At 53.2% G+C, this 20449-nt stretch overlaps 2 protein-coding genes across 5 annotated transcripts in view; both read left to right on the top strand.

The window, feature by feature from the left end:
• The window catches only part of LOC144943660 (inosine-5'-monophosphate dehydrogenase 1-like), a 35812-nt gene extending 19063 nt beyond the window's left edge, over positions 1 to 16749 (top strand). For 3 of the 4 annotated variants that reach the window (XM_078871342.1, XM_078871344.1, XM_078871343.1), the window contains 11 exons: positions 1023 to 1229; positions 2175 to 2262; positions 3124 to 3323; positions 4436 to 4526; positions 5075 to 5170; positions 5835 to 5978; positions 6232 to 6376; positions 6914 to 7057; positions 7643 to 7726; positions 10375 to 10391; positions 13027 to 16749. In XM_078871342.1, coding sequence (XP_078727468.1) covers positions 1023 to 1229; positions 2175 to 2262; positions 3124 to 3323; positions 4436 to 4526; positions 5075 to 5170; positions 5835 to 5978; positions 6232 to 6376; positions 6914 to 7057; positions 7643 to 7726; positions 10375 to 10391; positions 13027 to 13145 — 1335 coding nt within the window. In that variant the 3' untranslated portion in view covers positions 13146 to 16749. The remainder of the gene's footprint in view (positions 1 to 1022; positions 1230 to 2174; positions 2263 to 3123; positions 3324 to 4435; positions 4527 to 5074; positions 5171 to 5834; positions 5979 to 6231; positions 6377 to 6913; positions 7058 to 7642; positions 7727 to 10374; positions 10392 to 13026) is intronic. The other variant, XM_078871345.1, reaches the window with a different exon arrangement.
• YOD1 (YOD1 deubiquitinase) overlaps positions 1 to 20449 on the top strand; it is an 87794-nt gene that overhangs the window by 46420 nt on the left and 20925 nt on the right. The gene's annotated exons all lie outside the window — the stretch shown is intronic.

The following is a 20449-nucleotide window of genomic DNA, read 5'->3' as shown; positions in this document are numbered from 1 at the left end:
TTTTAAAAATCAAACAAACCCATCCTCTCTCTTAGGAAATCTCTCTCCCAGTTTCACCCCGATTGTGCTATCGGCACCAAGTCACGAGTTTAATAATTTATTGAGAATTCTTGCAGGGCAGTGCAAACCCCTCTCCCCCAACTTCTGCGGTTGGTAACGGCCAACAGAAGCGGATATCCATTGAGTGATAATGATTTTCCTCCGCCACGATTCTACGAACCGTCATGATCTTGAGGTCACGTAATTGAAGGGCAAATTAGTATAATGTTTTGCCTCGTTTGTGCTTTTCCTTGCGTTTGGCGACGGCAATTTGTTCCGGAGCAAAGCGCCATTGGTCGTGGTCTGCTGGCCACGATGAGAGGGCTTTAGCAGAGAGACAGAGAGAGAGTCGTTTTGCTGTTCCTCTTCCGTTGAAGGAGCGTAGACTTCTGTGTGGGTTTATTATGCGCTGCATAGATTGGGTCGCACTACTGCGGTTTGTCTTTAATGTATCTCTGTGAATCTCTCCATATCTCTGTGTCTCTATGGTTTTACTTACACCGTCCATACTTAACCATGGCCACAGTTCCACCACTGTGGCTTGCGTCCTTAATCTTCTATTAATGAAGATGTGCCCATCGGCCTGTTGTTGATGATGTTTTAATGCAGTTGTAGAGCCTGCCTTGTGTACTCGCTGTTGTCAGTGCTGTCCCCTCTGCACTGCCTCTTCGCCACAGATGATCAGGATGAGAGCGGCCTTGATTTATTTTTTTGCATCGCATCTCCCTCTAACCTTTGCTCTCATCCCCACCGCTCACCTCTCTCTCTCTGCTCGCTGCCTACTGCTCAACTACTGACTGCTCACCACTTGTGACGCACCACTCATTTACTCACTGATCACCACTCATGTACTCATCCCTCGCCCACCCGCCTGCCTGCCCGCCCACCCACCAACCACCACCCACGATCCATCGCTCTTTGCTCACCGCCCGCCCTCCTTCGTCACCCACCGCTTGCCGCTCACCACGGCCGCTCGCCGGCAGAAGTACGAGCAGGGCTTTATCACGGACCCCGTGGTGCTGAGCCCGGCACACACGGTGGGCGACGTGCTGGAGGCCAAGGCGCGCCACGGCTTCTCAGGGATCCCCATCACCGAGACGGGGCGCATGGGCGGCCGCCTCGCCGGCGTCATCACCTCGCGCGACATCGACTTCCTCACCGAGAAAGACCACGGCATCCCGCTCCACCAGGTCGCTGCGCCAACCACCACCACCGCAAGCCGCCACCGCCACAGTGTTGCCGCCGTGGCGGTGGTGGGCACAGTGATCGTTGTGGTGTTCGTGGTATTGTTGCTGGAGGGTGATGGTGATTGTGGTTAATTCGTGACAGTTGTGGTGGTGGTGATGGCGATAGTGATCACTTTGGTGTTGGTCATGATCGCTGTGGTGTTAGTGGTAAGAGTGGTGTTGGTGGTGATGATCGCTGTGGTGTTAGTAGTAAGAGCTGTGGTGGTGGTGGTGATAGTAATTGTGGTGTTAGTGGTGAGCAGTAGTGTAGAGGTTAGTGCCACCGCTCACGGCCACCACCGGTGACGATCTGATCCGGTCCTGGGCCTCTCCTGGTGCAGTGTGTAGACATCGCCACTAAGGAGACAAAGGCGGCCGGGCGAGATGCTGGCCATAACCCCATTTCATGCTCTATACCGGCCTTCATAGGTGCTCGCTAACAGCACTTTCCGCAACAGTCTGTTAAGGCAATACGGGGGATCTTTGTCTTTGGTGGTGGTTGAGTTAGTCAAGCATGGCGACGCACATTGTCCAGCGCTTTGGAGACAAGAGTTGGTGTGTCACACAGATTTGTGAAGCCCCCAAAACCACTGGTTTGCCAGGTGGCCTGGAGATGGCAGTACGGCAAATGGCTTATTTAATCCTCCTGCGCTGAACTTTGAGTAGTTTGCCCTGGCACCTACAGAGTCCACATTCAGTGTCGGTGACAGTGATGGTGTTTGTATCTCTGCTGATGGTGGTAATGATGGTGATTGTGTTTGTAGCGTTGTCGATGGCGGTGATGAGGATGGAGTCGGTGTTGGTGTTGTTTTTCTGTCCATGGTCCGAATGATGTTGATGATGATGATTGTTTCGCTCTTGATGGTGACGATGATGTTGATGGCGGTGACATTGATGGCGGTGGGGCAGGTGATGACGCGGAGGGAGGACCTTGTGGTGGCCCCATTTGGCGTGACCCTCAAGGAGGCCAATGACATCCTTCAGAGGAGCAAGAAAGGCATGTGTGTGTGTGTGTGTCCCGCTCCACCATCACAGCACGTGTGTGCCCCACCCCACTCCGTGATGGTAGCGCAGAGTGGGGGGTGCACGTGTGTCTGAGTGTTCCCCCCACTCCGGTTAACGCGCTACGCTACGAACCCGGCGACCCGAGTTCGATTCCCGCTCGCGGCCAACACCAGTGACGATTATTTTAACCAATCCGGGGCCTTCCCTAGGTCAACTCAGCCTCAAATGAGTACCTAGTGCGGTGTGTAAACATCGCCACTACGGAGACAAAGGCGTGGTTGTTGGCCAGCCCTCGTGTGCCGTGCCGGCCTTCATAGATGCTCACGAACACCACTTGTTCCTACACGTGTGTGTTCCCCGCCCCCACTCCACGATCGCAGTGCGGGTTCACACAACGCCGACGTGTACATCCCATAGCACCCCAGTGCTCTGGGCAGCAACAGACAAAATAACCACCGTCTTGCACGGAAATGCATCGCCCATTTACAAGATACGGTTTGAGACTGAGTGGTTAAGTGAGTGAGTCAGTAAACGAGGGGGTAGGTGAGTGAGTGAGTGGGAGTGGGTGAGTGAGTGGGTGAGTGAGTGAATGAACGAGCGAGTCAACGAGAGTGTGAGCGAGTAGGTGAGAGCGAGTCGATGTACGGGTGAGCGATGAAGTCACAAACCGCCAAACTTTGCACGCGAGCCGGGGTGAGTGAGCAGAGCAGCGCAGCATGGCCATCGCAGCACAACGCACGTGGCATGCCGATTGGGAGATGCGGTATCGATAACAAATGGTGACGATGAGAACGACGATGATGATGATGATGATGACACGTGTCCATCCGCCCGTCCGTCCGCGCCACTGCAGGGAAGCTGCCGATCGTGAACGAGGCCGGCGAGCTGGTGGCCATCATGGCGCGCACCGACCTCAAGAAGAACCGCGACTTCCCGCTCGCCTCCAAGGACGCGCACAAGCAGCTGCTGTGCGGCGCCGCCGTCGGCACTCGCCCGGACGACCAGCACCGGCTGGAGCTGCTCGTCAAGGCCGGGGTGGACGTCGTCATCCTGGTACGCTCCACGCCCGCTCGTCCGCCATGGCTCGCTCAGCCCGCCTGTCATGGCTGCGGCTTGTCTGCCCGCCCCCTCGGCTGCCTCGCCCTGCCTCTACAGCCATCTTTACCCGGCCGCCACAGCTATTTCGTCCTGCTCGCCACGGCTATAGTTTGTCCGTCCGTCACGCCAACGTTCAGGCCCCAGTGCCGCCGGTGTGAGCCCGTGTCACTCCGTGTGTGTGTGCATGCGCGCCGCTGATGCCAGGTGGTTGTGTCCGTGTGTGTGTTGGGCCATATAGGGCAGGGGTGGAGAACCATTTTTCTGCCAAGGGCCATGTGGATATTTATAACATCATTCGCGGGCCATACAAAATTATGCAATAAAAAATTAGCCCGTTATATTTGGTCAAACATTTAATTAACTCACCACTAATGTGATGGCTGGAACTGCTTCTCTTTGGTGAGGAGTGTGAAGTTAGCTGGTATTGATGATATTGCTACTCGCAACTGCTTTTCCAGGTTTGCTTCTCGATTTATTGAATTTCGAGTCCCGCCTGCGGTTACCTTGGCAGGGCCACACCAAATGATTTCACGGGCCTTGTACGGCCCGCGGGCCGGACGTTCCCCACCCCTGATATAGGGAGTGATGGATACGTTGTTGGCCTGTGTGTGGATTTGGGTAGGGCCGGTCCCGTGTGTTTGTGCCGTCTTACGCATGTGTACCTGTGTGTGCTGTTTCATGAGTGACGCTCCATGGACAGTATTGCCTCGTTATTCGTGAATTACCTTGAATAAATACGTAAATAAGGTATAAAATACGTGAAAATTATCATAACCCAAAAATTGGTTATAATAAACATGAAGTAAATAAAAATGAATATTAAAGTATTCAATAATAATTTATTAATTAACTTACCTTAAATTATAATGATGCTATGCATCATCACTTTGTCGCATCACATTCTCTCTCGTAACTTGATATTCTCTCTCTTCCTTCATGCAGCCGTGTAGAGTTTTAGATGCGATTCGCGGAGAGCCAAAATCGCGGATAGCAAGTCGGTGAATAACGATGGAAACGCTGTCTACTACCACCGCCCTGTGTTGTCCACCACCCTGCGTGGCCCCCAGGACTCCTCGCAAGGGAACTCGGTGTTCCAGATCAACATGATCCGCTACATCAAGCAGACGTACCCCGAGCTGCAGGTCATCGGCGGAAACGGTGCGAGTAACATCACGAGGGGGAGGGGGGAGGGGCGGGGGTGTCAGTGCGGTGAACGCCCACACTGAGAATCAGAACCAACATTGAATGGCGTGCGGCGGACATACAGAGGCGGAGTTAGCGACAGATAGGAACTCGGGCATATTTGGTAAGGGTTAGGGTTATGGTTAAATCGTGTAGCTGATTGGCTAGTTGGTTAGAATTGAGATAGGGCCAGTACTCTCGGCTTTAGGCCCGTGGGTTAGAGGTGGGGCTCGTAATGGTGCCCGGTTGAATTCTAGTTAGAGAGGTATAGCAAAGAGTAGCTGGTTTGCTCATTGCTTACAGGTAAAGCCAGGAGGAGACCGATGATCTTTAAATATTCACATCACGTGCAGGCTAATTGAATAAACGGGATGGAACAAACGAGAAGGACGGTACCAATGCAATATCAATGGTGTGAACAGAATTGCGACCCTGAGTCGCTATGCCGAGCGTGGTCGTGGCGGCGGGCGTTGGCACGGGGAGCGAGCGGTTGCGTGAGTAGCGATCGCGTGCCACCCTCACAGTGGTGACGGCGGCGCAGGCCAAGAACCTGATCGACGCGGGGGTGGACGCGCTCCGAGTCGGCATGGGCGCCGGCTCCATCTGCATCACGCAGGAGGGTGAGATAGCGAACAGCGCCACATCATACGCACGGCACCATACGCATTGCGTCACATCACACATGTGGAACCACGCACTACGTCACATCACACGCACGGCACCACACGCACTGCGTCACATCACACATGGAACCACGCACTGCGTCACATGGAACGCACCACGTAGAATCCGCACACCGTAACACGTGGGGCGCCGCGGTGGCGAGATGTTAACTACCTCGCCTGATATGCAGGAGGGTCGTGGGTTTGATCTCGAACCTTTATATTTGAAGTTTGCACGTCTCCTCTTCCCGTGGTCACGTGGATTTTTCCCCTGGTCCTCCGTATTTTCTGTCCAGATTTTGAAGCAACGTGCGTTTAGAGTATTTGGCTGCAATACATTTCCACATGATAAGCCACTTCATTGAGCTATCATTTGTGGCCAGGCCGCATCTGAATAAAAGCTACGTAGCTCAGTGGGCCTTACTTGGTAAAATAAAAGTAGCTTAATAGTTTATTTCCTGACATCGCACCTTACCCACCCACACCATGCACGCGCGTGCGTGCGCGTGTGCTCGACCCCATGTGTGTATATGTATACCCGTGTGCGTGTGTGTATCCACGTCCAGTACCCGCGTGCAGTACCCGCGTGCGTGCGTGTACCCGTGTGTGCTCGCGCGTGCAGTGATGGCAGTTGGCCGCCCCCAGGGCACCGCCGTGTACCGCGTGGCTGAGTACGCGCGCCGCTTCGGTGTGCCCGTCATGGCTGATGGCGGCATCCAGACGGTGGGGCACATCACCAAGGCGCTGGCGCTCGGAGCCTCCACCGGTGCGGGAAGCACGCGCGCACGCACACTCGTGACTGTACCGTTGGTGGGTTGTACCGCTGACAGTTTGTACTGCTGGTAGGTTGTACCATGATTGTACTCTACCATAGGTGGACCGTACCACCAATAGGCTTTACCACTGATGGGCCCGGCCGTACCACGAACGGGTGGCACCACCAATGGGTTGTACCACTGATGAGGACTGTATCATTCTCGGGTTGTATCACCGGACTGTGCCACTGTGCGCGCGTGCAGTGATGATGGGCTCCCTGCTGGCCGCCACCACGGAGGCGCCGGGCGAGTACTTCTTCTCGGACGGCGTGCGGCTCAAAAAGTACCGCGGCATGGGCTCGCTGGACGCCATGGAGAAAAACCAGGGCAGCCAGAGCCGCTACTTCAGGTGCCGCCACCACCACTGCCGCCACCACCAACGCCACTACCATCACCGCTGCCATCACCACTGCCGCCATCCCCACCACCGCGCAGAAAGTGCGGACGTCGTGGAGAGAGAAACACGTCCCTATGCGGGAACTCGGGGAGAAGCAGACCAGAGCACACTGCCAGTCAGAGGCTAGTCCTAGCCTGTACTAACCAGCCAATTGGCAGATAGACCTCACGATTACTCTTAACGCGGCCGGGGGAAGGCTTGTCAAGCCCAGGGGAAGGCTCGTGGGGAAGCTTATGAAGGGCTGGGAGAACCTCGTGAAGGTTAAGGAAGTCTCATGAAGGCTCGTGTATGCATGTTGCACTTCTTTCGCCACCGTATTTAGCCAACCATCCTCATTGGTTGGCTACCTACGGAGACGGCTGAGAATTCTCATGAATGCTAGAGAAGGCTCATGAAGGGCAGGGATGGGTTGTGAAGAGCCAGGGAAGCTCGTGAAGTCCGTGCAGGCTACCCGGAGTGAGACGTCGCTGGCTGCCGTTTGTTTCATAGCGAGAACGACAAGATGAAGGTGGCGCAGGGCGTATCGGGCTCCGTGCAGGACAAGGGCTCGGTGCAGCGCTTCGTGCCGTACCTCATCGCCGGCATGCAGCACGGCTGCCAGGACATCGGCGCCAAGTCGCTCTCCATCCTCCGGCACGGCGTGACCCCCGCGCACACCCACGCCAAACATGCGGCACTACCACTGCCGCCACCACCACCACCACAGTCACACAACCACTGCTACCGCCAAACAAAGACCGTATAGCCTTAACAGACTGTAGGAGCAAGTGGTGTTCGTGAGCATCAATGCAGGCCGCCACGGCACACGAGGGGGTGGGTGGCCAGCACCATGCCCGGCCACCTTTCTCTCCCGAGTGGTGATGTTTACACACTGCACCAGGTACTCATTTGAGGCAGAGTTGAGCTAGGGGAGACCCAGGACCGACCGGCTCAGATAATCATCACTGGTGTTGGCCGTGAACAGGAATCGAACCCGGGTCTCTAAGTCCGTAGCACAGCGCGCTAACCGCTGCATTCCCGCTCCTTACACTGTTATTGCCACCACCGCCATGACCATCATCATCATCGCCACCACGACTGCTGCCTCCACCATTGCCGCCACAACCGCCACCGCTGTCGCCACCGCTGCACTGCTGCGTTCCGGCATCCCGCGTCGAGGCTGTGGCGAGAGTCGGCCGGGCCCTGCTGACGAGCCGCTTGTCCCTGGTGCCGTCGCAGGTCCATGATGTACACGGGGGAGCTCAAGTTCGAGAAGCGGACCATGTCGGCGCAGGTGGAGGGCGGCGTGCACGGCCTGCACTCGTGAGTGGGCCACTGCAGGCACGCACGCAGACACGCACGCAGACACGCACGCAGACACGCACGCAGACACGCACGCAGACACGCACGCAGACACGCACGCAGACACGCACACATGCAGACACGCACACATGCAGACACGCACACATGCAGACACGCACGCAGACACGCAGATATGCACGCAGACACGCAGATATGCACGCAGACACGCACGCAGACATGCACGCAGACACGCATGCATACACGCACGCACTTTCAAACGCAGACACTAAAAAACGATAAAGACCCCCCCTTAGCCTTTAACAGACTGTTGGGGCCAGTGCTGTTCGCGAGCACCTATGAAGGCCGACACTGCTGATTAGCACCACGCCCATCCGTGGTGCGGGTGTGGTGCTGATCATCGCACCATTTGCTCATTTAAGACTGAGTTGACTTAGGCGAGGTTCAAGACTGCTTTCTGGTATTCGTCACTGATGTTGATCCTGAGCTGGAATCAAATTCCTGTTGCCTAGTTCGTAGCATAGTGCGCTAACCACCGCACCACCGCTCCCTACACACGTACACATCTGTATACACACACAACCGCCATTCGCCACCAAGTGGCGGTGATGTCACCACAGCACTTGTGCCAGGTTACATTCACTTTGAGGCCACGTCAAGTGATGCAGACTCACTGCCAGGAGGTCACAAGACAGACCCTGGGGTTATGAATTGACTGACAAAAAATATATAGCTGCTCCATCTGTGCTCCCCACTGTACCACTTATACATTTTAGTCGCCCGGCGCTTCGCTCGTTGTAGTGAGCGTCGCTCAAACACACGCACACGAACACACGTACACAAGCACACGTGTAAACACAAGCACCCACATACATACCTGGTACATACTGACACTGAATTATAAACTCTCCTACACACGTACACACCCACGCTAATCTCTCCCACGCGCATGCCGGGTCCTCGTGTGGCGTGACGAACCGCATCTCCCACAACATTACGGTCGCTCACCTTCGCGCACGTCATTGCATGTGTACGTGCCTGCCTGCGTGCGTGTGTGCGTGCCTGCCTGCGTGCGTGTGTGCGTGCGTGCGGGTGCGCGTGCGTTTGCGCGTGTCTTGCCAATCCAGGCCACGTGTGTTTTTCTGCGCACAGCTTACAGGGAGACGCGGTCTGTACACACAAGTCACTTGTAGACACGCGCCGAGGATGCTGTGTGTCCTGGGCTGTCTCCTGCACTGATTTGTTTTTTGATAAACAAAACAAACTTTAAAGTGACTTGCCGGTGTTTGCCGATGTAGCGACATCGCCGCGGTGATGTAGCAGAACAGAGTTCGCCAAACTCCTTGACATCCACCAACTTTCTCCGTTGAAATGCAACACAGGTCATTCATACGCTGCACCCACCTGCCGATTGGTAAACATGTCACACAGGATGTAGAGCACTTGATTCAAATGGCCATCCTTGCTTGATTTCAATCGGAGCTGCCTACGTCAGCGTGGGACGACAAAGACAAAGATCCCCCATATAGCCTTAACAGACTGTAGGGGCAAGTGCTGTTAGCGAGCACCTATGAAGGCCGGAACGGTACACGAGGGGGTGGGTGGCCAGCACCACGCCCGGCGTGGGACGACACGCACGTATGCACATGCACTCCCATGTACACACACAACGGCAGCTGCTAAGTGGCGGTGGTGTCTCCACCGTGCTCGCGCCAGGATAGGTGCCCTTTGAAGCCAAAGTGGCAGGATAGGTGTACAAGGCTCGCTCTCAGGTCAATAGCACCTCCACCTGTCACAGGACAGATGCGCAGCTGTTATTGCTTAACTGGCCGAGTTGACCGGCAGATGCACCACATGTGTTCCCCACTGTCCCGTGTAGCCATGAACAAACTGTTGGGGTAAGTGCTGTTTACGAGCACCTGTGAGGACTGGCACGGCACACAAGATGGGGTGGGGGACCAACACCGTACCCAGCCATCTTTGTCTCCCCAGTGTTGATGTTTACACACTGCACCAGGTACAAATATAAGGCTGAGTCGACCCGTGTGAGGTCCAGTACTGGTTCAAATACTAAACTGTTATTGGCTGTGAGCGTAAATCGTACTCTACACAAGCGCCCATATCTACACACACACACACACGGGACCTCCCATCTTAATTCGAATTCACATTTTCTACTTTCACCCGGGATCTTGAATTCCTATTCCGATCATCAGGGTACGCGCAGCACACGTAACGACTGGTATCTAGATGAAGAAGGCCCTAAACGTTGGGGGAGGTGCGCGTGCGCTGCGTTTGGGACGCGAGGAACAAGGACCTTTTTCAGGCCCCGCGTTAGAAAGCACGTCCGGCGCCGCCACGCCGCAGTGGCAGTCACCGGAGCCCACGTCCGCTGGGAGGCCTGGAACACGCGGCCTTAGGGTGCAAGCGTGCAACACAAGAGCCCGTCGGGCTGTAAGGAAGACGCAAACGAGGCGGCGACTTTTAAGGCGGCGTGCGTGTGGGAGTGGCCGTTTGTGGGTTCCGGTCGTTTTGAGTCGCGCATCTGACCAGACTTCTCTCTTTCTCCGTCTCTCTCTCTCTCTCTCCCTGTCTTGTCTCCTGTCTGTCTCTCTCTCTGTCTTTCCGCATCGCTTGTGCATGGCCCTCAGATACACGTTCGTACCATGTGAGTACCGCTCAAGCACCGCGCCTCGTGGTGTTTTTTGGTCGGCTGGGGGGAATTGGGGGGCAGGGGGGGGGGGTTACGGGGAGGAGGCGGGGGGTGGGGGCCCGGCGCTCGTTCGCAAGAGTTTTTTTTCCCCCGCTCACGAAAAAAGCTTTGCGAAGCTGCTCATTTACGTTTCGCATTTCATTTGCCACCACTTTTTTTTTTAAACCATTTTTTTCTACATACTCTCTTTTTTCGCCTGCGAGTCATGTTGAGAATCCACGGAAGTGAATTTGTCGCGCCCCCCCCTCTCGGCCCCCCTCCCCCACTCCGCCCCCCCCCCCTTACCCCGGGGGGGACGAAATCTACTCTGCGCACTTTCGGCCGCGTTTCCCCCCCCCCCATCTTCTGCTAAAGCACTCCCGCGCCGGGCAGCGCACGCCACGGCCCCCCCTTCCCCCACACCGTGAGCCGCGATCGTGGTTACAGACGTAACACCGCTCGCCGGTAACGGAGTAACGCCGATCGGTCTTCGGCAACTTGCCGAGCGTTTGCACCGGTGGGGGGCTGGCACACGTTGACCCCAGTGGCCTTCCCCTCCCCCCCCAAGTCCCTACTGCCATGCCGCTAGCATCACAGGAAATCTGTGCAATCCCGCGGGACTGTGCAGTTATTAAGAACGACTGCGCGGCCATCTCATGGCAGAAAATTCCGTAATTACTTTGTTTAATACTGTAATGAATCAACAATAGCCGCATAGAGGGGAGAATGGTAGGGTTAGGGAAGAGGGTAACAGCAGAGGTGAGCAAACAAGAATAAATAACCAACGAGAGTTTCCCAGCAATGGCAGCTGGAAAGAATACCTCTGCCTAGAGTCAGGTGTGAGCGACCTGTACCTCCGATAAGCACGCTTGGCTACGTAGCGGTGCGAGAGAAGTTCAACACACAAACAAAGCAACTCAACTGCGAGCAAAGTAACTTGAAGGGGTCTCTGAAGTAGTTCTATAATGCAGTCTCTCAACCCAAGCGGTCACGGCCGCACCCACGGTGTTCGGCTTTCCTCGATTGCCGACCAGTCGGGTGCGAGGGAGGGTTGCCAGGACCGCAGTTGAGAAACGCCGCTCTGCCACATGTGCGGTGGGGCAAGGGGCCATCCACTGAGTAGGTACGCAATAATCTGTCAAAACCTGACCCCTCCGCACCTCCCTGTACGCACGCGTACTTTTTACAACCCCCACCTGCGTACGTACGCTTGACGCATCCCCCCCCACCCCCCCGAATCCTATAGAACGGCCGATATTTAATTCATGCAGAAACGATCAAGGATTAATAATATTAACGTGTTTAAGCAAACAGATAGTCCACCGCCGGACTATCTAACTCATTTGTACGACAATGTAGACAAATTATTATCGAGGCTTCACCCCCCCCCCCCCCCCCGTTTCTTATGCGTACATTGTCAGTAGACCCCCCATACGCAAGCGTACGCATTTGGGTTAACCCACCCCCCTCCATGCGTACGTACTATATGGATGGCCCCCAACTCCGGGTCATCGCCAACAAGGTTCCTGCCACTCGTGGCAATGGAGCCGGTGCCACGATCGGAATAAAACTGGACTTGCAAATTAGATTTTTCTTTATTCGAAAACATTTAACGCTTCTCCATTCCAAGATGTCTGCAAGTTGCAGGGTGGGGTCCCAATCTCGGAAATCGCAAGCGGCCCAACGTTAATTTTATTTAGAGAGGCATAGCACCGTTTCTTTTTATAAAGACATTGTACCAATCGCAGAGAACTGTAGGGACACGACAGCACTCGATGATAGCTGGTGCCAAACTGTGCCACACGCCCTCCCATATGGTTTTGTGGGAGCCTCGGTACCAATAAAGTTTTTTTTTTTCTTCTGATTTTGTTCCGATGACATGCAAGTGCGGTATGTATATCGGAACGAAACCGGAAGAAAAACGGATTACGTACATGTACGTCATCAGAACGGAAAATGGTTATTCATAATAGTTTTTTGGGTTAGATCGCGTAAATATATAAATGTGTCGTAAAAATTCGTCACTAATACAGCACACCGGTGTGTTGGAGAGCCAAGCCACAACATTTACAATCCCGAGTATTTGTGAAAAATCTGGCTGTTGCCTGATGAAGCTAGTTGTAATTACTGGCGAAACGTCATACTCAGATTGTAAATGTTGTGGCTTCACTCTCCAACACACTGGTGTGCTGTACTAGTGACGAATTGGCCACGTTCTGTTTACGTGACAACCCTTACTAGTTGGCTGTGTCGGATGGTGGCGGGTTTTAACGACACATTTATATATTTACGCGATCTAACCCAAAAACCTCTATTATGGATGACATTGCTCGCAAAAGCCTACGTGGAAAAGGGTTAATTCATGTATTTGTTTAAATTAATGTTCGCTAACCTGCCAGCCCATGGGATTGTGCACAGTGTGGTTGCCCTGGGTACTGTCGCTCTCATGCTATCGTTGCACTTAATCGTATTTTACATCGTCGTTGTTGTTTCCCGTTGTAACTATCTCTTGTGTCTTCCTGACTGTGGACCGCCGCCCATGTCCCCCGATTCCCTCTCCGTGTCATTCCCCTTCGTGGCCCCCCCCCCCCATCTCCCGCGCCGTTCAAAGTCACGAAGAACGCTCCTACTGAGAGCGGCGGCGGATGTCCCAGCCGGAGCCGCACACCCAGCATCACGCCGTGCGCCACCACGCTGCGCTCCTCCGCCTGCTGCAACGGCTGGAACTGAGCCCCGCCCCCCCGCGTCACCGCCGTCCGTCGCGACCGTCGCCCTCTTCATCGCTCCTGCCCGGACGGGACCATCCGGACGACGGGAAACGCCGCGAGGGAGATGGAGCGGGCGAAGCGAGGGAGGAGACGGGGGGGGGGGGCGTAAAAGACGGCGATCCGCCAGCCGGAGAATGTTTACGCGGTGTAAGCGTGCACTGTAAGACGGGAGAGTTTATTTTTTATGTTTGTCAGGCGTGAGAAAAAAACGACCAAAGGTGAAAGAGAGAGAGACGATTGTTGTTTTTTTACGTGTTTTACTTTGTCCACGCCGGGCCTGGCTAGTCCCGCGGCCCGGTAACCGCGTGCGGAAAATCGGCCCGTTCGTTTTTGAGAATCTCGCATCAGCAGAACCCACGGCGATAACGGTGACGCGGCAGAGGTCGCGGTTTTTATTGGCCGAGCGCGGCGTCGCCATGGCCGCATGGTCCGAGGGCCCAACCCAGGGCCCTCTGCCACCCCACTCCCTCCCTACCTACCCCTCGTGGCGGGTGGGGGGGGCCACCACCCACCCGGCCACCCGGCCTGGGAGCTCACTCGGGGTCTTTGTTTTGTGAAGCCATTCCAATGTTTTGACGAATGTCACGCGCAGTTTACATTCAGGCCAACGAGTTCGCTGATGGTCCATAGTTTGTAAACCTTTTGTAAAAATTTATCTCGGAGATGTAAAGGAATTGGCCATGAAGGGAATGACCGGAAATCCGAGTCCCGAGTTTATTTATCCACGATGAAGGCAGCGTTGACGTTCAATTCGAGGACCGGCGCTTCCCGTTGTGCTGTTGACTGCCGACTGCCCACTCCCGCCATAGGAATGTGGACTTTCCGCCATCGATTGAGGGCCGACAAACACGACCATCTGACCCCCACGGGGAGACGCGTGCAGGAGCGGTAGGGGATTTAGACATGGCCCTTTTTAAGTTGTCCTTGTGTCGGTATCGGAATTATACGAGCATCTTATCGTTATACTGAACATGTAATCGCCTATGTAATAACAATATCCTTTAGAATCATACAGAATACTAGAAATGTTAACGATATCCTAGGATAAGGCAAAAATATTAGCAATGCTATGTTGAATCGTGAAAAATTTATATCCTATAACAGCATTTCGTCCTATGGAGAGACTGGCTCCTGTAATAGTAATGTGGAATTTCCACCATCGATTCGTAGCTGTCAACAGAATCCTGCGCTGCTCCAACTCTCGCTGAACAGGGAGACACTTGAAGGGATTTACAGCCTTGCTAATGTATGAAGTCGTGCAAGAATTAAATCAATTTAATAACAAAGATAATATTTTCATGCAGCAAACGTTATGTAGATTCGCAGTTCATGGTGGTGACGTTGATGAAGGTGGGAGTGATGATAATGATCGCGACGATTGCTATTAATCATCGTGGCGGTTATAATCAAGGTTTTCTTGACAATGACAGAAACTACTGCTATTGATCACAGTGGTGGTGATGATGATAATGGTAGCGATGATCGCTATTAATCATTATGGTGGTGATGATGAAGGGTGGTCTTGACAATGATAGCGACGATTGCTATTGAAGCATGGTGGCAGTGAAGCTCGGAATGGATGATGATGATGATGCTAGCAGCAATGATAATTTGTGACATTGACGACTACGCCGATGACGACGACGACGATGTAATTGTCAGACGCCTTCCGCCCTACACTCCTGCACGTAGCACTAAAACTCTTCTCTCGGGCGCTGTTCGAAGGATTCTGCACAGTGAAGTCCGCTCGGAACAATAACTCAACGCCTTCGTTTTACTGTACGCGGTCCCTATCGGTGGCGTGCGTAGCAGCGGGCCCAAGTGACCCTGTTGGATAACGCCCCCGTGTATGGAAAAGCACAACGATATTCCCAGCTCCGACGTATTCCGATTGCCCGTTGTGATTGTTCGTACCGCCTGTGACCGTGTTTGTTTTATAGGAGTCGGAGCCGCTCTGCTCTCGTTCGTGTTTTTTTTAGAACCGCGAAGCCAACGGAACCCCCCACCCGTGTCGTGAGTGCTCGTGAACCACCACCACCTGCCTGCCCGAACGTCGCACCACCCCAAAGTGTTAAGTGTCACTTAACTCACCAACCAACCGTTTTTACGTTTTGTTTGTCCTCCGGAGAGACTTTCCGTACGTCCCGCCGTAGGAATGTGGAATTTCTACCGCTGGCTCAACGTGGTCGGCCGTCGGGGGACGGAGCAGCGAGTTCCGTACGGATTTCATTTTCATTTCGCCATTCCTGCAGCGGAGTACCGCCTGCCCTGTTACTACCCACACCCCGTTGGGTTTCGTGCAATGTGCTACCGCTGTCGGTGTTATTATTGTTGTCTTTGTTATTAATTCCAATCGTTAAAGCTGCGTGAAACGATAACCAGTTGTCGGTTCGGTTATATTCGATTATTCCAATAGTTACCGCAGAACGACGCCACGTGAAGCTTTTGTATACCCATCATTTTTTGCGTCGAATAATTTTCGTGACGCGATTTGCGTAGCGCTGGGATGTGGAAGCCCGCCGTGACCAACACTGCAGTTAGTGACTTGGCCCAAGTGGTGAATCGCTTGGCACACGACGACAGTACATCGATGAACCGTGGTTTCTATGCGATCACGATACGTGCGTCAAATTGTGCGAGTAGAGGTCGAACATTCACAATTCATACACCGACATTTTACCAACCAGATGAAGTCAAATCGTGACAATTCGTCGAATCGCCGAGGGGGGTAGTGAATCGTAACATGCCTGTAAAGTATTAAATAAAGTTTCACAAGACCGGGTATCTCTGGTCAGACCCCCTTGACTTGCAGTCAAAAGTTGATGAGGTCAATGCCCAGTCAGAGAACAAACAGCCCATCCTCTGGGATCAATCAAATGAGTGCCACGGTGTGGGGGCGCCCCAATAGTGATTGCCATATTTGAGAGATTTGGCCCCTGACATAGAAATGTGGAATTTCCCACCACCGTTTAGAGCAGAGAGTCGCTTACGATTTGATATAAATGTAGCCGTCTACCAATTAATCAAACAACCGTTCTTCGAACGCGAATTATTGGAATAATCATGGCAGCCCACGTAATAATAATAATAATTGTTATTATTTCTATCCTATCCCAGGCGCGAGGTCCGGGTCTTTGTGTTGCCGAGTTGTTGTGAGCGAGCCTCGTGGTGCCGTGCGCGGGGCGTCATGCGCGTGGTGCCGTGTTCATGGTGCCGTGCTCGTGGTGCCGTGTTCGTGGTGCGTGCTCGTGGTGCCGTGCTCGTGGTGCCGTGTTCGTGGTGCCGTGTTCGTGGTGCCGTGTTCGTGGTGCCGTGTTCGTGGTGCCGTGTTCGTGGTGCCGTGTTCGTGGTGCCGTGTTCGTGGTGCCGTGTTCGTGGTGCCGTGTTCGTGGTGCCGTGTTCGTGGTGCCGTGTTCGTGGTGCCGTGTTCGTGGTGCCGTGTTCGTGGTGCCGTGTTCGTGGTGCCGTGTTCGTGGTGCTCGCGCCGTGCGTTTGTTGGGACTCTCGGACCGGGCCCTGTTTACAGAGAATGACAAATAAAAGTCACTGCACAATAATAACAAACAAGACCAACATCACCCGTATCGTGTTAACAGAGTTTTTGGGGCGAGTGCTGTTAGCGATTAGCACCTCTATGAAGGACGGCACGGTGCATGGGGGGGGGAGCGGGTTGAATCGATCTCGGGGAGGCCCGGGACCGGTTGAAATCATCATCACAGGTGATAGCCGTGAGCGGAAATTGAAGCCGTGTTGCCGGGTTCGTAGCGCAATGTGCTGACTCGCTGCACTATCGCTTCTCACAATAATGACACCACCTCCACGACCACCATCACGTGTCTGTCACAAGTCGTGTCGGTCACTGAAAAACGCATCTTCAAAAAAACCGACGTGAATTGTGTGTATCGTACAGCCCATGACTGGACCGAGCTCCCCTCTGGCAAAATGGGCGGGGGATTTTAAAACGAACATATATTTTACAAAAAAAATGTGTTATTTCTAAGAATGTTAATTTGCACAACTGCACCGCCGCCGAACAGTATTTGCTCACTCGCGAAGAGAGAAGAGACGGCTTGGAGATGCCAGGACGAGGAGCCACATGCGATGAGCCGGTGCCAACAATTGCCCAAGCACTGTGATCCTCTACACATTCAGGTGTTATCGGCCAATTCATGTTTACGTGTGAGAGAGAGGCCATGCGTACGAGGGGGAAACACTCCATCCCATACAGACGGTATATGTGGAGTCCGCATGTTTTGCTGTACCACCTTCTGGCGAGCCAGGGCACGGCTCCTCGACACCGACGGGACGGGAGTTTCGCAACGTGTACCGGTGATCCACCAACCCTCTGCTGTTGCCTCCACAGCGCTGGGTTAGAGGCAGCCGCGTGCAGCGAGCGTAGCCACCACCACCCGCTTGACCGGCCGTAACCTTTGTCACTCACGAGTAGATACGTTCGTACCGTGTATGTTGCGGTTTGCCACCCGGAGAACACGATGGTCCCATTGTAGCCGGAATCCATGAACTACAATTAAAAGTGAAAAAAGGGGACGGAGCCAAACGCGGGGGAACTTGTGGTTAGGGGCTCGGGCGATGGAAGACGTTGAAAATAAATTTGGGGGAAACCCCGCCTGTTCCACGACTCGCAAGCCGAGCAGAGTACGCCCACTCGGATGCTGAACTCTGATTCTCGACGGGACGATTGACAAAACGTATTTTTGGTCCGTGCTTGTGGTGACACGCATCCTTGTCCGTGAGTTCATTTGTCTCCGTCTGCCGGGCCTGGACTGAGCCATCGCATGGTCAGACTATAACAATATAATTAATAGTAGTAATAACAATATACGGCCCTTTGTTAATCCACTGCTGGATGAAGGCCTCGCCACGTCACGCCGGTCGTGGTCGTCGTTTGACCATACTTCACGCTTTGTAATGCGAGCTGGTGAAGTGGGGTGGCTGGGTGGGTTGGTCGAGGAGTGTGGTGGGGGGGGTAGGAATACATTCTGATTTAGCTGATTATTTATTTCACCCATATTTTGGTTTCCACGAATCCCCTCCCCCTCTCCTGGTCTGCTTGGTGCTCTGCGCTTTTTAAATCCTTTATATTAAGTTCGCTTGCTTGCTTAGGACCGTGCAAATCTTTCGGTCGTTTTTTAACCCACTTCCCGTGATCCAATCGAGCTGACATTTTGCACACAGACTCGTTGTGCGTGACAATTGATGTTCGTGAAAATAATTTCTCCAAAATGTTCCACTTTTTAGGGAGAAAAAAAATCTCATATTTAATTTAAAATACCAATGTGATAAAAATGAAACTCTTACTCAAGAAAAACAAAATTGAATAATAAAATAAAACCGATGCCACGCATATAAAGGATTTATAGCGAAAAACTTTTGTTTTTACGGGTTAATTTTTTCTCGGTTTGCTTCTGTGCCCCCCCTACCCACCACGGCTGGGGACCAGCGACCACCGCGCGGTGGGGGGGGGGGGCCTTGGCCCGGTTCCCCGGATACCTCTGGGTCTGGATTGGTCGTGATGAGGAATGTCCCTTCGAGTCACGGATGCCAAGGAGAGGAATGGGGGTCATCCATTCTCCTCGCCACGGCGAGGTTCTGGGGGAGGGTGAGGGTGGCACCTGTGGTCTAGTGTCAGCATCTGACGTTCACGACACCCCCACCCCCACCCACCCCAGCACCCAGACACACGGAGAAGGATGCCAATGGGTGGGTGTTGTAGAATGGGGGATTGGAGGGTGCGGGGGTGACGGTGGGTGCTTGCTGCTGTGAGGGGGTGACTGAGAGAATGGGTGCTCTTTGGGAGCGAGTTGGGTGTTGGTGGATGTCATGGGTGGGTGTCGCGAGCGAATGTTGGGTAATGCGAGTGGGTGGGTGAGTGCGAGGGAGATGAGTGGTGAGTGCAAGGGAGTTAACATCTTGCGGTGGCGAGATGTTTACTTCCTCGCCTGGTATGCAGGAGGTCCTGGATTCGATCCCGACCTTGACACCTGTATATTTGGAGTTTGCGTCTCTCTTTCCCCATGGTCGTGTGGATTTTTCTCTGGGTTCGCCGGTTTTTTTCCTGCACATTTAGAAACATGCATTTAGAGTATTTGTCCGCTATAAATTTCCAACGTGATAAGCCGCTTTGTTGAGCGATAATTTGTGACCAGGTCGCTTCCTTAAAGAACAACCTATATTACTCAGTGGGCCTTACCTGGTAAAAAAACAAAGTTTAGTTTAGATGATGGGTACCCACTGGGTTCGTGCCCCAGGACTCCTCCTGCTGCCACCACATCCCTCCCTCCACCTCCGTCCCTCCCCCTGCTGCCCTCCCTCCCTCCCTCGTCTCTCAGTGCCGTGAGTCCCCCAAGTGTCAATCGAGGATCCTGCCAGCACCCACTGGAAGAGGGGGCTCCTGGCCTGTGCCGAGAGAGAGGCTCGAGTTTGTGTGGATATAGTTTGGGATTTAAACGGCGTGTTGTGGTTTATAGGGTTTAGTATTTAATGGTTTTTTTTAGTTAGTATTTTAGGGTTACGTGAATATAGCCATTATGGGTGGTTAGATATTAGTGTTTTGAATATTCAGATGTTTAAGGTTTATATTTGTGATTTAAGGTGTGTAGGGGTTTCGTGGGTATTGGGCATTTAGCTTTCGGGGTTGTATTTTTAGGTGTTATGGTTTTTAGGGTATACAGGGTGGTAGGTTATAGGGTATCGGTTTGTTTATTGGCGTCTATAAAAATATAGGGTTTGGACTTTGTATATATAGCTTAGTGCTTATACTTCTATGGTTTAGGAGTGTATATGGTTATTGTGTACAGGGAGAGGGTTATCGTTTGAGGTTAGTTTATAGGGGTTATTTCTATAAGAGCTATGGGATTAGGGTTGTGTATATCGGGTTAGAGTGTCCAGTATATGGCTAGGCTTATATGGTTGTTTATGGGATTATTGTTTTCATAAGGAGTGTGTATACGGCTAGTTATATGGCTATAGGGTTAGTGAGCATAGGGTTGACTACGTACGGTGCAAAATACAAATTTAACATGCGTCGAGAACTAGGGCTACAGGGTATTGGTTCTATTGCACTAGGGTTTAGGGTTTTGTGTCTAGGACTAGGGCTGTAGGATATTGGCTCTATAAGACTAAGGCCATAGGGTATTGTGTCTATAGGGCTCGTGTTATAGGGTATTGTTTCTACCGAGCTCTGCGAGATCACGCGGAGTCGCGCTGCGCGCGAGTGAATGCGGTAACGCGCACTCTGCAGCAGCG

This window comes from Lampetra fluviatilis, chromosome 32, assembly GCF_964198595.1.
Source record: "Lampetra fluviatilis chromosome 32, kcLamFluv1.1, whole genome shotgun sequence".
Lineage (NCBI taxonomy): Eukaryota > Metazoa > Chordata > Hyperoartia > Petromyzontiformes > Petromyzontidae > Lampetra > Lampetra fluviatilis.
This window is presented reverse-complemented; position numbering and strand designations above follow the sequence as displayed.